The sequence below is a fragment of the Morone saxatilis genome, unplaced genomic scaffold, assembly GCF_004916995.1.
Source record: "Morone saxatilis isolate NCDOM2014 unplaced genomic scaffold, NCSU_SB_2.0 Contig17, whole genome shotgun sequence".
NCBI classification, from domain to species: Eukaryota; Metazoa; Chordata; class Actinopteri; family Moronidae; genus Morone; species Morone saxatilis.
The window spans coordinates 6,131,603-6,147,429 of record NW_023339729.1 but is presented as its reverse complement, the minus strand read 5'-3'; the positions used below and the strand labels follow the sequence as shown (position 1 = coordinate 6,147,429).

Sequence of the window (15,827 nt, the reverse complement as noted above, 5' to 3'; positions counted from 1 at the left end):
GAGAGAGAGAGAGAGAGCAGCACCAGCACCAGCAGTCTGACAAAGCTGCACTCCCTGGAAGTTTGACATCCCCAGCGGGCTACAGAGGGAGTTCTGCTCCGCCGCTGCCATGGAGCCTCGGAAGTGTACTGGATCTGTATTGATTGGACTTTACCTGTGGGCGACTTTCTGCTGTCAAGGTGGGTCACTGATGGAGCCTTCACTCAGTTTTCTGTCTGTCAAAAGATTGCAGTGACCAAAGGAAAAAGGGCTTTTTCTTCATTATTATTGTAATTTGGGCATCATTTACATAAACATTTGTCAGAAACATGAGAGCCGCAGTTAAGACACACTGTTTACTGCACATCTGGCATGACGGGAGCATCTGTATCTGCAACTGTTAAAGGCACGTTCATGGAGTTGTGTGTGCAGTAGATCCTTTTGTTAGAAATATTTTCTGAGAGGATATTATAATATTCATTTTGAATAATTAAAGGGGCGTTTACAGCTACCAAGATATATGCCTGCATGTGGTGTTTTAACAGTTTATATTTGTGTTACATGTGTAAAGGCCGATGAATCCCTTAAGATCACCACAGTTTCATAAATTGCTGCATTACTGAATTTGCAAGCTTGCAGTGTGTGGGTCTGTGTGTTTGTGTGTGTGTGTGCGTGCACAGCCTTCTTTAATGGTCTGACAACATCTGGCCCAGAATAAGGAGGGCGTCCCAGCGGTGATGCAAGGAGCCCACTGGGGCCGCTCATCCCTGCAGTGTAATCTCCAGCTAAAGGATTGTTAGATCTATGCGTGACAGGAGTGGACCAGAGAGGACCCTCAGAGGAGGTTAAATCTCTGTAATGTGTCTGAATCCCTGGTTTACATTCTGGATCTATTCTGTAGCTACACGAATGCTACTAAAATTCATCTTCGGCTGTCATGTTTTACTGATGAAACCTACTTTTTTAGTACATATTTGCTCTGACTGAAGGGGAAGAGAAAAAAAAGGGAATGTCTTGACATAGAGATACATCACACACCCAGAAGATGTGAACAACTAGTCTTGATTAATGATCAATTAATCAATGAACTACAGTACAGTTAATGTAAGTTTTTGTTAAATGGAACAGGATTGATATTCTTCACTTATAAGCTCCAACATGCACACAGGTGAGGAGGGTCCTCTCTGTATCTGTGTCCTCACATGTTCTCCCAGCAGGTTGTAGAGTGTTGTAGAATAACATACAGACTGGACACAACCTTTTATCATATTATATTAAATAATCTGTGTTGTTTTTTTTTTTTAATTGTTTAGGTTCCTCTGGCTCCTCCCAGTGCTCCTAATGGTAAATAAGTCCTAATTGTAAGAATCCACTGAGCCTAAATTAAAACAACCAATCAAGAGCCAAGAAAGATAATTGATTGTTGAGTCGCATTCCCATGACAATAAATACAGATGCTTTGGGACCCTGTGAATTAGACTCAACAATCAATTATCTTAAAGCTTCCAACCCAAAGCATCTTTCTGTCTTTCTCGGCTCTGATTGGTTGTTTTCATCCAGGCCCTGTTGATTCTTGCAAATCCCATTAGGACCACTAGAACGAGCCAGTGTACCAGATTTTTACACAGATTATCTGTATCATGTTCTACTGTCAGAACACAGTTAAAATTTCAGCAAATATGACAAAAGCTTATTTTTATAAAAAGTACCTACTGCAGCTTTAAAAAAGACTTTGAAGCAACTAAATTTCAATTACAAGGGCTCTACATAAGAGCAACAGTAAGTCTAGTTTCACACCAAAATGAAGTCCAATTTTCCTCATAAGATCCCTTATCAGCACGTGTAAACATCTTTGAACCTTCTAGCAAAACCTCTGGAATGCCATGTTCCAAGTAGATTTTCTAGCTACCTCCGTGAAGGGATTCCTTCTTTAGGAGTGAGGACTTAAGCTCTTCCAAAAGTACCATGTGCCATATTCACCAATGTTCACATAATTAGCAGTTTGTATTATTATGTCCACCCTCTGTCCCTCCAATTCCTTTCTAAGTGTAGTGTGTCATGTAGTCTGGACAAAGTCTTGTCACGGCTTACTGAACATGTGATTATCTAAATTTGCAGTTAGGTTGTCACGTTTTCAACAGTCGTTGCTAATGAAAGTTCTTTCCTGAAACAAACCAGGAAACAACTTACTATAATACATGGTGCACAATAAAAGTGGGGGAAAGAAGAGCTTAAAACACTCTTTCTTGTTGTTGTCACTGATTCAACGTGGGTGTAATTGCGTTCCCAAATTTCTGTAAAATGTGTGTCCCAGTTTCAAACTTGCAGACACTTGAATTGGTTCCGACCAGCTTGTGTTACATATGAGCAAAATACTGTTTCGCTACTGCAGTTGTTTGAGAATGACCCTTGTTGAAAATTTAAGTTGATATTGAATGTAAATGAAAATTAAATTGGAACTGGATTATTCATGGGTCTACATCCAGAGTGACTCAGACACAAGACATTCTCTATGGTTGCTGAGTAGTTGTAGTTTACTATTCATCACCCTCAACTACCCTGATGGAAATTTGGTTGATTGATTAAAGACCCTTTTGATATGCTTTTTGGCCTTTTGTATAACTGTCCTTAATCAAGCTCCCATAGCTAGTGTTAAACGGTGGAGAGTTGGTTGAGGTTTTGTTTGAAATTAACATGCACAAATAAACATTTGTGTATCAATAATGAAAGAAAATGCCTACCTATAGTGTGTAAGGGGTGACAAATTAAGAAACTATTATTGCTCCACTTTGCAGTTACCCTTGACACTACTGAGTGTTTTACAATCTTTATGGTCATTGCTTTGCAACTTGACTGTTTTGGTTCAGTCTCTTTCTCATCACCTTTGTTTCCAGGCATACCAGGCAGCTAATAAGCCACATTTTCCCCTCAGGAGTTGGTGGAGACCAAAAACGAGCTAAAAGGAGAATGAATATTTATAATATAGACTTATATTCATCAAGTGGCCAGAAAGATGACTTCAAATGAATTGTAAGTTGCTCCAGGTCTGCTGGATGTGTAAATAGGCATGGCTTTGCAAAGAGGTTCGCCATCACAACATTATTACGTGATAATATGTTTATAGCCTGTACTACCCACTAGTAGCCATAAAATCAATTACTACAGGTTTAAAGCTGCCGTCTGTACATTCAAGCCCTTGATAAATGAGTTCACACAATGTTGATTAAGCCCATCACACCTGTAAATCTCTCTGTATTCTGCAGTATATCAGAGTTTACATCAACCAGCAATGATTGGTTTGCCAGAGCTGAAATGGGGAGCAACCATTGCAATGAAGTAGTCTGGCGTAGGCACGTCTCATAAGCACCCGTCAATAGTGTTTTTGTAATGACTCTCACTGCCAGGAGGGGGAGACAAAAGTTCCGCAATGCAGGTTTAAGAAAACTTTTTTGGAAACTAATAACACTGCACCACAGCATAAATGGATTCGTTCTTGTAAATGTGAAGCAAAAGCAGGAAACCTTGCATGATGCATGAGACTACTTTAAGAAACATGTTTGTGTGTACTCTTGGGCTAGAGGAAATGCTCTTTGCAACTTATTTCCACAAGATAACGAAGTGGCCTTGTTTGATATTCTTGAGGAAAATTAGTTGACCAGGTCAGATTCCGTCCTGCTGTCTTCTTTGCTTTTCAGATTATTGATATGTATTGATCTTATAGTGATATCTGTGTACCAGCTGCTTTAATGTGATTCGATTTTGTCTACTCGATGTTCAGCTTGCCTGTGGCTAATCAATATTTAATCTGTCTCTGTGGTGGGATAGTCCTTGTGAGTTTTGTCATGTTTTTGAGTTGAATTGTATCAAGTTTCTAGTAAATTCCTTCATGAAATTGCAGCTAATATCCTAACAGGTGCCTGCTGGTGCTTTTCTATAACTTCAGGACGAGGAGAAACATATAGGAAAAACATTCAAGATGAAGACTAAAATAACACATCTAATGTAATAACAAGAAGAATCCATTATTTGCACCAGCAACTTCAATTCAAAGAAACATCCTTCAAGAAAAGTGTAATCATGTAGATATGCATTAGCTATGACAACAATACAGCTCTTAAAAGTACACTGGAAGCTGAACAGTGTAACCTGTATAAGATGAAAACTGTCTCAGGGCGTCTTGTGCTTCATCCCACCAGCTAAAGGCCTTTGAAACCAGTTGCTATGTAACAGCAGGTTATCTCTTGTTTTTATTGGTTTCACTCAAATGGTCACGGTGACAGTGGTCCATTGTGTCCTTTATTCATTGCGTATTTATTGCTATTTATTTTGACTACTGTCAGCAAACCAAACTGCCTCTTGGGGACACTAAAGACTCTACACTGGCACTGTCCTACTGTCCTCAAATGTGAAGTCAATATTGCTGTGAGCAGCAAGCTGTTAGGGGTTGCCTTCTGGCCCTTGAACGCTCCAATATGGGGCACACTAAGACGGGAAAAGCCCAGATTAGAATTTTGCTTCGGGGTGTTCAATTTTGTATCATTTTCTGCAGCTGCTCTCTACTGTACTAACTAAACTATTTCCTAAACATGGCCTGCAGATAAGCTATGAGTGTGTGTCATGTTACAGTTTTATCACTTTAGATCATGCAAGGTGTGTGTATGCTGTTGTCAGCCACACAAAATAGTTGTCTCATTTAATGATGGTTGCATGTCAGTGTTTGTCATAGTGCTCTAGCATTTTACTTGTTCCACAGTTCTACTACTGGCAGACCATGTTGTTAAACTGTCACTGCGTTGATAGTTACACTTACACAAACTGCCTTTAGCATATTGGGAATATACCCTCAATGTGCACAAATAATTCAGTCCTCTAGATATTGAGACTCATAACTTATAAAAAAGAATTGCATGTTTCAATATACAGTATGCAGAAGTAAAATAAATATCCAGAAATAAGGATCAGGGACATCTTTATTATCCCTGAGGGGCAATTTGTTGTTAAAAATCATATGGCATAGCTGAGAGCTGGGATGCTTGGAGATCCACAGGTGTTTTTGTGGTTAACTCTGTTAATATTAAACATACAAATCAGATTACTGGTCATGGTTAGTGCCACTCAACTCAAGTTGTATAAAGTCTTATGTGGCTCTGGTGAAAATAACCCTGATGATGAGATGCAATGTGATGGGGACACATTTACAACAGAAAGCCTTTGTTGCAAACTGGACATGTGGAGTTTTTAAGACGTACATGTGGGTCTAACAAAAAGATGCCATCCCATTGCATTGTAGTAGGATCCAGTTATTTTGAGCCATACTAGGGACTAAAGGGCAAGATTTCTCACACTCTACTTATTGATCGTGTCCATTCTATTTTTTGAACCTGGCTCTCACAACTTCACCACCTTTATGAAAGTAACATACTAAATTATTGCAGTACCTCTTTAAGGACCTGCATTGAGATTGCTGTGATAAAACTGTATGATTATTCCCAAATTGCATTCAGGCAAATAAATCGACAAAACAAAAAGGGCATTCTTGAATTTCACTGAGCATTGGGTTTGTTTTAGATCTATACTTATGGATATTTCATGTCAGACCTGTGGCAGGTTTTGTCTCAATGATTTGTTACAGCTGTGAGTGTCATTGCCTGTGACAGAAACAAATGAGCACACCGTGGACACCAAGTCTTTAAAAATGATTTTGAAGGCAGCAAGTACTTTCAAGGGTGAACAACTCATAAAGTGAATTGCCTGTGTGTCTACTGCTGCGGCCTCGCAGTAATAAAAGAAACCTTTTTTATTTCTGTACAATATAAATGAGCTTTAATGATTGAGGATCGAATGAGTCCCCCAGTGGGCTCTGAAATGGAAATACGAGAGGTCACTAATGCGATGAGAGAGATATATGGTAGCCATTAGAAATGGATAGATGCCTTCAGGCTATGTTAGGGCTCTGTCTATGTTGGTATGTTCAGTGCATCTATTGAAGTTGTGGATCGTGTAGCAAATCAGTGAGTGCTGGGTTTATTGATGGAAATTGAAAACAGTTGCAGTCTGGAATGAGAGGATAGAAGTGGAAGTTTAGCCATGGAAATGTTGGGCCATATTAAGTGTTTAAAGTATTGAAAATGATTGTTTGTCAAGGTGGTGTTTTACGTAGGGTGATCTATCCACTGAAAATGCCCCTGAAAAGGATGTCATGGTTTGACATCACATTCTGTAAACAGTGTATGAGATGCTGCAATATTGTACAAAACACAGTAATACAGATCTCTAAATTAATAATTTCCTCATTTCTAAACATGTAAACACATTTCTAAACATCAGGGAACAGTTGAACAAAGATTACCTGCAAGTCTCTGGCAGGCTCTGGCCTCAAGATTGCATCCAAACAGAAAATGCATGCTTGCTCCATTATACACACATTTCAACTGAAGTGAATATGAGACAAAGTAATGTGAGAGTGAAAATTTGCAGGACAGAAATGTAAGGTGCTGTACGTCATTTCTTCTGCTACAATCACATCCTCTAACCCTGCAGATGTTTGCTGAATGTGGTTGAAAAATGCAACACATTTTGTTTCTGTGGTGCATTGCAGGAGAGTTCACTGCTGCCCTTAAACAAAACATCATGTTTTGTTAAATTAAAATTATTCAGAAGAATTCCAGTGAATTCAGTGACACTAAAAACTTTGGGTACATTCAGTCTGTCGTGTGTTTCAGGTGCAAGAGAAATTGTTGTGTCATATAACCTCTCTAAGCCATTTCAAATGATTAAAACAAGAAGCACTGACTAATATGTACAGTATTATTTGACCTATTGGTCAATTTAAAACAGTGCTGTTAGCATTATGTTGATTTTCAGCACAGTCCTGGCTTACACAGCTGCCCTTGACAACCACCACCTTTTAAACATCCTCTTTTAGAACAATTGAGATAAGATAAAATAAAACTTTATTGATCCCCAGAGGGGAAATTCACATTACAGCAGTACAAAAACAGTCTGAAGAGGTTGGAAACAGATTAAGAGCTTTGAATAAATTAAAACAAAATAAGAAATTAGCTAAAGAAATTCAAAAGCTAAATGCACTCTATACAGTGCGTTCCAATACTTATACTCGAGTAGTGCAACCCCACCGGCCATATAATAGTGATGAGGCAGGGAAGAGTGTTGCTCCTCCATCTTCCCCACTCACATTTCTATACCAACTTGGTATTCCAACCATCCTCTCAGATCACAGCTTAAATAATGATGACATACACAGAGCAGAGAAGAGAATGATGGAAAGGTGAGCAAGCATGTATCAATAAAATGTGAGAATCCATAAATTGTGAGTGGGTAGGGATGGAGAACTTGTGTGTATTGATTGATCCATTTGCTGCTGCGGTACACACACACTTGCAACTACAAACATGTGGAAAGACTCAAGGGAGAGATTGTGTGAAAGCAGGAGATGGAGAGTGCGGAAGGACACTTTTTTTTCTGTTTAGATTTACCACACTGCTGTAGTTGCCCTCAGGGCTCCACAACATATAATGAGACAGAAATCTGGTCTTCCTTAAAACCCTTGTGACCTCCTTTAACGTGACAGGTCACACTGTCAGCCAAGTAGAGTACACTAGTACGCTGATGTTGAACAAGAGGTGACATATTTGCTCTTATAGCTCACAACAACCCTTTAACAGCACTTTTTCTTGCAGTGTTTCGTGGGAGCAGAGAGGCTTTGAGGCTGAGCTTTTACTTCATTAATTTCAATTAATTGTTTAATCATCTGTCCATCTGTCTGTCCCTACGTTCATTCATTCATTCTTTCATTCATCCATTCTTGCATTCATTCATATGCTATAATGCAACAGAATTAAATGTATAAAACTAGTGATGAAAGGCCAGTTTATTTGTATGGCACCTGTCAACAGCAAGGTAATACAAAGTGCTGTTTCCATTTTTCTTGTCAGTGATTGTAACAAAAACTTCTTTGTAAGGTCAGAAAAAGACAAAACAACTTTATCCAGTTGTCTTACGCAGAAAAAAAAAACCCTATTTGTGACAAAAAAAAGGCAGAATAATATCATTTCTTGGTGTAACTGGTGGTGGCAATATTGGTTGTGGGTCTATTGAGTTCTCTAGAGCTTTGCTTTAGACAGTGCTACAGTAGGGGAGACATTAACACTTAACATTAAGATTGATAGTGTGTATATTTCAACCAGGGTTTTATTCTAATAATTGTGTCCATTCTGACTATTAAGCTAAATTTGCTCTTACCACCTCTATTGTGAAGATTTAAGAAACAAACAGCCCAACAAAAAAAAACATATCGGGGGACGCAGGTAACCTTTGATGAATACGCTTTAGCCAGTCATGTCAGACTGTGTCAATTTTCCCCCAAATGCAGGACATGTTTTTACAAGCTGTAGGGCTGGTTAATGGATTTTAAAACATTTAAATTTTTTATTGTAAAATCTATTTTACAATAGAGTGTGTTTATTGACCACACCTCCATTATTTTAAAGATATTTCAGGTTTAATGTGCCAAGTTCCAAAACAGGAGGCTTTGATAGAAAGATCATGTTTTTCGCCTCCTTGTATTGTTTTTATAAGCACTATTACACCTAGTTTTCTCTGTACAATATTTTGGGCGAATATTTTCTTTGGTCAAATGAAAACTGTTTTCGATTGCTGTTTGTCAAGTGATATTGATCTGTACGTTTTCAGCAGCAGTAAAATGTATATTTCACCTCTCATTACATCACTGGTGGGTGTGGCCATAAGTGTGCTCTGTTTCACTTAAACCACACCCAACAGTGATGTCATTGTGTACTGACACACCCTGAAGTACACTTCTACATCACAACAGCAAGGTGAGAAGTTAAACTACTGGAGGTCAGCAAAAACAAGATCTTCATGAGATGATACGCTTTACATTTACAGTTAGTGTATATTTTGTCAAAGTAGTGAAATATGCTTAGGATGGAAATTAGGTAAGTTTTAGATTGTTCTGTATGTTATTCCAGGTACTGTACATGCAAAACAATGCACTATTATAACCTAAATAAGGCATTGTGAATAGAAAGATTCAGCACATATGAAGAACAAGGAGGCATACAGAGAGAGTGGTGGGTAAGAGACACCTTACATAACTACTCAACTACTGACATGGAGCGTCACATATGGGACACTGTAGGGATAAACATGCAGCTCTCAGGAAGATGCCCCGGTGCAAACCAAAGCTCAGTCTGATAACACAGACACACAGACACATTGCCTGAGGACGCACTGGGATAAGTCATCACAACTAACTAACCAAAAACATGCTGAATATATCTAGTGCAGTCTACTGTACCAGTTAGTAGCTCAGTCTGTCCAAGGTGGTTTCATAAGATGTGTGTCTCTCGCTTCCCTTTTGGGATTCACTGAGAAAATGCAAGCGCTGGTCAACGCTTGCATTAAATTCAACCCCCCCTCAGGTCACTGTCACGTCGCCTGCCTCTACCCCAACCAAGTGCACTCTGTAACACCAACCTTGCTGATAACGAAAAAATGACAAAAAAAGAGAACAGCTCTATGCTGCCCTGCTGATGAGACTGACAAGGCCAGCAATGTCACCAAAAGTTTGTTTCATCAGGAAAACTTTTCTGTTTGCCACAGCATTTTATTAAATTAAACTTTGGACAGTTTATTCATGACTTGAACTGCACTTTAGCTGCAGTGTACTAAGTACCTTTCAATGTATTTTATTCTGTTTTAGCTAATTTTTATTATCATTTTATTTTGGTTTTACTCTTTTTAAAATCTCTTTCTTTTATATCTTTCCTTAATGTAAAAAGCTTTGAATGTCTTGTTGCTGAAAGGCGCTATAAAGATAGCCCTGCTGTGCCCTCATGGAGTAAGAAGTGCTCTCCGTGTTTCTCTGCATGAAGCCTGGACAACAAATTGTGCAGAACCTATTGTGTACCATATTCTGTCTCATGGGCAGGAGGTATATTGCTATTTAAAGGAGAAGAAGAATTATTGTAGAAAACAGATATTCAATGTTTACTTCGTAGCAAACAAACACCTGATGTATTCCCCTAGGAAATAGGTGGATTGACTTAATTAAATTTACTATTATAGATTAACTGCAGTATATCCCAGGTCACCACCCATTCACAGATGTGTTCGTTTTTCCAGTGGTTCTCTGTCAGGGCTCTTTACTGTTAAGCCCAACTGTGTTCAGCTTGTTTTTGCTTGGCTCGCTTCACTCCATCGACTCACAACACTTTTGCTGGCTGCCACTCCCACCCATTATGCAGATCCCCTGTCACGCCAAGATTTAGGGGTACCCCATCTGACACTCGCCGACACCCTCGCACAGACACACAGCGAGCTGTCTTTGTTTATCTTTCCCCTCATTAGCTAATTAGTCATCCAATCAGTCATTGTGGCTGCACTCACGTCTTGGCTGTCACTCTGTAATTGCTGGAATATGTTGAGACAACATCTAATTTGGAAAGGGGTCACTGGGGAGATGCAGGCTGAGACCTTTTCAGTTCTGGCTGAGATGAGACACTGACGGATGAGGGAGTCTGGAAGTTTTGTAAATGTTGTGCTGGTGGCAACCTTGACGTGAGACTTAAAGCCACTGTGCTTGGAATTTTTATGTGATTATGGTATCTTTCAAATGATTCCTATATTAGGAAAATGACACAATCCTCAAGTGTTTATTAATGTTCAGTATTTTTCAACAATTATATCATATTATCTGTTCAGATACCAGCCTCTGCTTATTGCAGCCCACAGGATAAGTTATTGTTTTTATAAATAAACATTATATCTGCTTAGAACTATGTTATAAACCATTTATTAAATGTTTGTATACTGAATGTTAAACATCGGGACTTAAAGGATTAGTATAAGTGATACCACTAAAACATTTAAATGATAGTGTTGCATGTGAAGGTTGTGCCTGTTTGGCCAGTTCAACAATCTAAACCTCTCTATAATGCTGGATTGTGAATGACCATGTTTAAGGCATATTTGACATGTTTGAGAAAAATATGGGGAGGGGTCTTTCCCCCATAAGGAGGGGAAAGGTGACAAGTGGTCATGTTTTTGCATCATTTTCTGTGGTTTTGCGGCACTCACTGTAACAACTGGGGCTGTCATTCTTCAGCCGAGGACAGTCTCTGATGACCGTATTGGACTACTGGTGGTAAATTTGATAAAAACAGTAAAAAAATAAATAAAAATGTATTAAATACTGTTCATTATTGTTAACTTTTTGCCTGTGCTTGGAATTAAGAAAACAAAGAAAGACAAATTTTAGTGTTTACTTTCACAGTAGTTAGTTAGTTAGTAGTTTAGTTACAGTAGCTAAAATATCAATTGCGCTTCCGTGTTTAACTGTTTTGTTAAATGTCCTTCAGTGACATATGAAATACTTAGCAATGTTACTTAGCTGTATAGTGTTTCACTGAGCTGTTTGTTGTTTTGTATTTTTTTTATGTTTGTCTGGTTCATATGTTGCGATTTGGTGGTATGTGTGTTGCAGTGTGATTTTGTTTTCTGTTAATGTCCTGTGCGCGGAACCCAGGTAGAATAGCCTCTATTTCAATTAAGCTAATGTGGACCCAAAATTAAATCAAATGAGAGGAGTTTAGGGACATGGAATCATTTTATTTGGTCAGTACCAACATGATGCAGGATTGTGTGTCAGGAGGTTGATGATGTTGACTTGATTCTACAGTATCATAAAATAAAAATGAAAAATTAGCAAACCTGCCTTATGTGAGATAGACTCTCCTGATCAGTCAAAGCTTTTTTGCGTCAAATTTTCCTCTTACAGAAGTATTCGTAGAAGAGGAACGAGGCCAGCTTCTGTGACCGACTGACTTTCCTTGTGCATCAGGGACTGCGCTGTAATATTTGTTCCTGTTAAAGATGAATGCCTCATTGTTCAGTGTAAACCTCTTGATGAGGCCTAATGAATACAGGAGAGACAAAACGAAAACACAGTCAACACAATTAAAGTTCAATGAGTTAATAAAGTGCTCATTATGTTCAGCACATCACGACTTAATCAGGGTTTCTTGAGGGATTTGGTGCAGCATGAACAATGTTGGAAATAACAATAGCACTGATAAGATTACAGGCATTAATGGGCCTATGTGTGACATTTTCAGTATGTCTTATTAAAGCACAGGGTTGATTGAGTCTTTGTTAAAGACAGTACAAAATTAATTTGTTAGTTTCTGCCACCATTGCGTCTGTCTCTTTTTATACATATCATGACATTCTTCTGTTTCTCACCTGTTACTCTTCTTGCCTTCTCTGTTACCCCCCATCAATTATTATTTAATTGTTCCCCCTCCTTTCCCAACCTACACCTCAAACGACTTCTATCCTTTACCCTCTTCTCTTTCTTCCTTCCCTTTTGTGCCATTGATGCTTCTCCTCTCACGTTTTCATTGTGCATCCTCTTCCTGCTGCAGGTTGTTATGGTGGTGTGTACCAAAGGAAGCTTTATCGTGACCTGATGGTAAACTACAGTCGGCTGGAAAGACCTGTCCAAAATGACTCTGCACCCATCGTGGTGGAACTCGGCCTCACACTGCTACAAATCATTGACGTGGTGAGTGTGTGTGCCTGTGTGTGTTTTGACAGCACGAGAGTATGTTAAAAAAAGTGAGGATGTATGTGGAATTTGTTTTGGAAATCAACTCAGCGTTAGAAGGAGAAAGTTGAACACTTTTTGTCAAACTTTTTGCATTTTGGATGTTTTTCTGGAGTTTTTTTGTTTATATTATTCTATCTGATAACTGACTGTGGTGCATGCTAATGCACATACTTTGCAGTTACTGCTGTTCATCTTCCTCTGAACTTGAAACTGTTATTCCCCCAGTGGCAGCACCCAACCAAGTGAGAATATTTGCCTTAGAAGGAGCAAGTACTTTGTGTCTGCCCTCAAACCTTTTTCATTTGGTGGCACTACATGCCCTCAGTTCTTTCTCTCATTCGACAAGAAAATTGAGATATGCCCGTTCACATTTTTTTTTTCATTTCCCTCTTTGACCTTTTTTTCCATTTTGATCATAACTATTTTCATATGTCTCCTTTAAAGGAATGGTTTAACATTTTGGGAAATAAACACTGATTTACTTTCCTGCTGAGAGTAGATGAATAATTCAATACCACTTTCATTTCTGTCCGTTAAATATGAAGCTACAGCTAGGAGATGGTTAGCTTAGCTTAACATAATGACTGAAGAGTAAAAACATCAAGTTGAGGAGTCTCAGCTGGTTCACTATAACCATTACTGTGAAGTCAGACAGAACACCAAGCAAATTGTAAATTACAGAGGTAGAACGATTGCATAAATATTCTATGAAAAGATGCAATTAGATGCAAATTCGCCCTGGTCCGCCATGCCAGTTGAATATTTTTCAGCTTGAGTGAAAATTCCTTATCACAGACTTTATCAATCTTTTTCATAAACCTACGGGGGCAAAAAGGAAAAGGAGAGAGACTGGAGGGAAACAACCAGAGTCTGTAGCGAGTTCTGAGTTCAGTTAGAGGCTGAGCTGCCACACAAATTTACTCTGACACTGTACGCGGTCGCTGTACGACATTGTTAGCTAGCTGTAAGCTAGCTAACAATGTCTGTCCAGTTGGTACACTGGCTGTTTTAATGAGCTTCAGAAGTGCTGGCAGGAGCATTTTTTTTTGTTTACCTTTGAACAGAAGCTAAGCTAACTGGATGCTAACTATAACCTTATATTTATCAGACATGAAAGTGGTATCTAAGTTGTCCTTTCAGCAAGAAAGCGAATAAGTGTATTTCCCAAAATGCCAAAATATTACTTTACACTTTCTGTACACTCCCCAAACCCAATACCAATGTTTCTTCTTCATTTTCATGTATAACATTGTTTCTTAAGAGAAAATCTTTGTTCAAAACATCAGTTGGTATGTGTACAACCTGCATTTTACACCCACAAACGCACACACAAAAACATACCCAGAAACACACAGAAACCTCATTTAGCTCAATGTGGCCACAATTCTCCCTTTCACTCTTTTTCATGTCAAGCCCTCAGCTCTTAAATCGACACTTCTGTGGTTTGGGCAGATTTTCTGTCACATCTCATTTTATGTTTTGTTCCTTGTGCTTTATTGTGTGGTTCCTCCCATTCCCCAATTCATGCACCTATCCTCTCTCAAACCCGCACATAACCTCCTGCCTGTTAGTCCCACCACACAGCCGAAGCGCTCATCCAAAAAACCCAAGCCGACACCCCGTCACATCCCTGAGCCAGTCCTGTCACAAGACGTGTATGTCTTCTCATGATAACTACATGGTGGTAAGAGTCTTACACTGGGCTGTAATATAGGATTCCCATTCTATTATTAATATGGGCAAGTCTCCTACAGCACATAATGAAACAACAATATATTCTTAGAGTTTGAAGGATGGTTTAATTTAAGATGTTATTGATTTGGTGTTGATTTTAAAGTTACAAATAATGTGCTGTTCTTATATTATGTGCTGTTATAGTCAGTATCAGTTGTTGTATATGTTTTATATATATGTGTGTGTTTGCTATAAATGTATAGTACATTGTTAACTGACTTGATACATAATGGATAAGCTGGCAAGGCCAAGTGAATTAATGCTTACTGGGCAGTTGTTAAGAATGTAAAGCCGTTTGTGCGTGTGTGTGTTTGTGAACTGTGACCTTTGATCCCTCCATCTGTTCCTTGGTCACTCTCTAACCCGGGAACTGGGGCAGGTTGATGACCACAGACTGGGTTCATCGCCATGAATAATGACAGATACACAGACCGGTTCCCATCCAGGACAGGAAGGGCCACCATGTGCATTATGTAGCTGACAAACAAACCCAGGTTCAGTGGTGGAATGTAACTAAATACATTTCAGTAATTAAATACTGTACTTAAGTTACCTATTTACAGATTTGAAGTATGTGCACTTTCCTCTAGTAGTTCTGTTTAATGCTATATATCTACTTCATATACATATAATATATCAAATATAATATTGCACTTTTTACTTCATTTATTTGACTTCTTTTATTACTAGCTATGTTACAATTTGAGATTTTACATACAGAACATAATATGAGCTTAAAAAATATGACAAACAGCAAGAAGGCCAGCTCGGCACTTTGGAGCATTGTTACGAGTGTGTGTGTGTGTGTGTGTGTTTTGTTTGTGCAAGCATGACTCATGTCCTGCACTTCGTTTCACGCTGTTCCACTGATTAACAGTTAGTAGCAATAATGTGCTCGCAAACATAGCAAAGGCAGACCTTTTCGTATTCCATTTTATTCGCTTATTGTCTTCTTTTTAATCTGAAAATAACTTCTGAGAAATAAATGTAGCAGAGTAAAAGTTATAATATTTGTCTGGAGTAGAAGTAGTATGAAATGGAAATACTCTTGTACAGTACTTCAAGGATAAACACAGTGCGTTTGGGTGAGAAACACTGAGTTTACAACTCAGATGAGTCTTCCTGATAAAGGTTCACACATTCAGAAACATTCGTCTTAATAAATGCTGCTTTGCACAAAATAGTTTGCAGTTTGCAGTGCTTGTGTTCACATTTCATTCTATCAACCCTCAGACAGAAAGTATATGTAGAGAGACAGTTCTCATTGTGCTCCTGCTAAACCAGGCTGTTTCATCTACACACACTATGTTGAGGTGCAGCAGGAATTCAACCAAATCTATTGAACCATTCAAACACGAGGGCATCCTGTTCAGTTAAAGATCTATTTTAAAGGAAATTGGTGAAAATCTAAGGCGAGCCAAGTACAGAAAACACAGTCGATTTTTTGAGATATTGTCATTGT

The 15,827-nt window shown here is 38.6% G+C and overlaps 1 protein-coding gene across 1 annotated transcript in view; it reads left to right on the top strand.

Moving 5' to 3' along the window:
* Positions 1 to 63: 63 nt before the first annotated feature.
* The window catches only part of chrna8 (cholinergic receptor, nicotinic, alpha 8), a 41,795-nt gene continuing 26,031 nt past the window's right edge, over positions 64 to 15,827 (top strand). The window contains exons 1-2 of the mRNA XM_035659377.1: positions 64 to 179; positions 12,447 to 12,586. Of these exons, the coding sequence (XP_035515270.1) occupies positions 110 to 179; positions 12,447 to 12,586 (210 nt within the window). The 5' untranslated portion in view covers positions 64 to 109. The remainder of the gene's footprint in view (positions 180 to 12,446; positions 12,587 to 15,827) is intronic.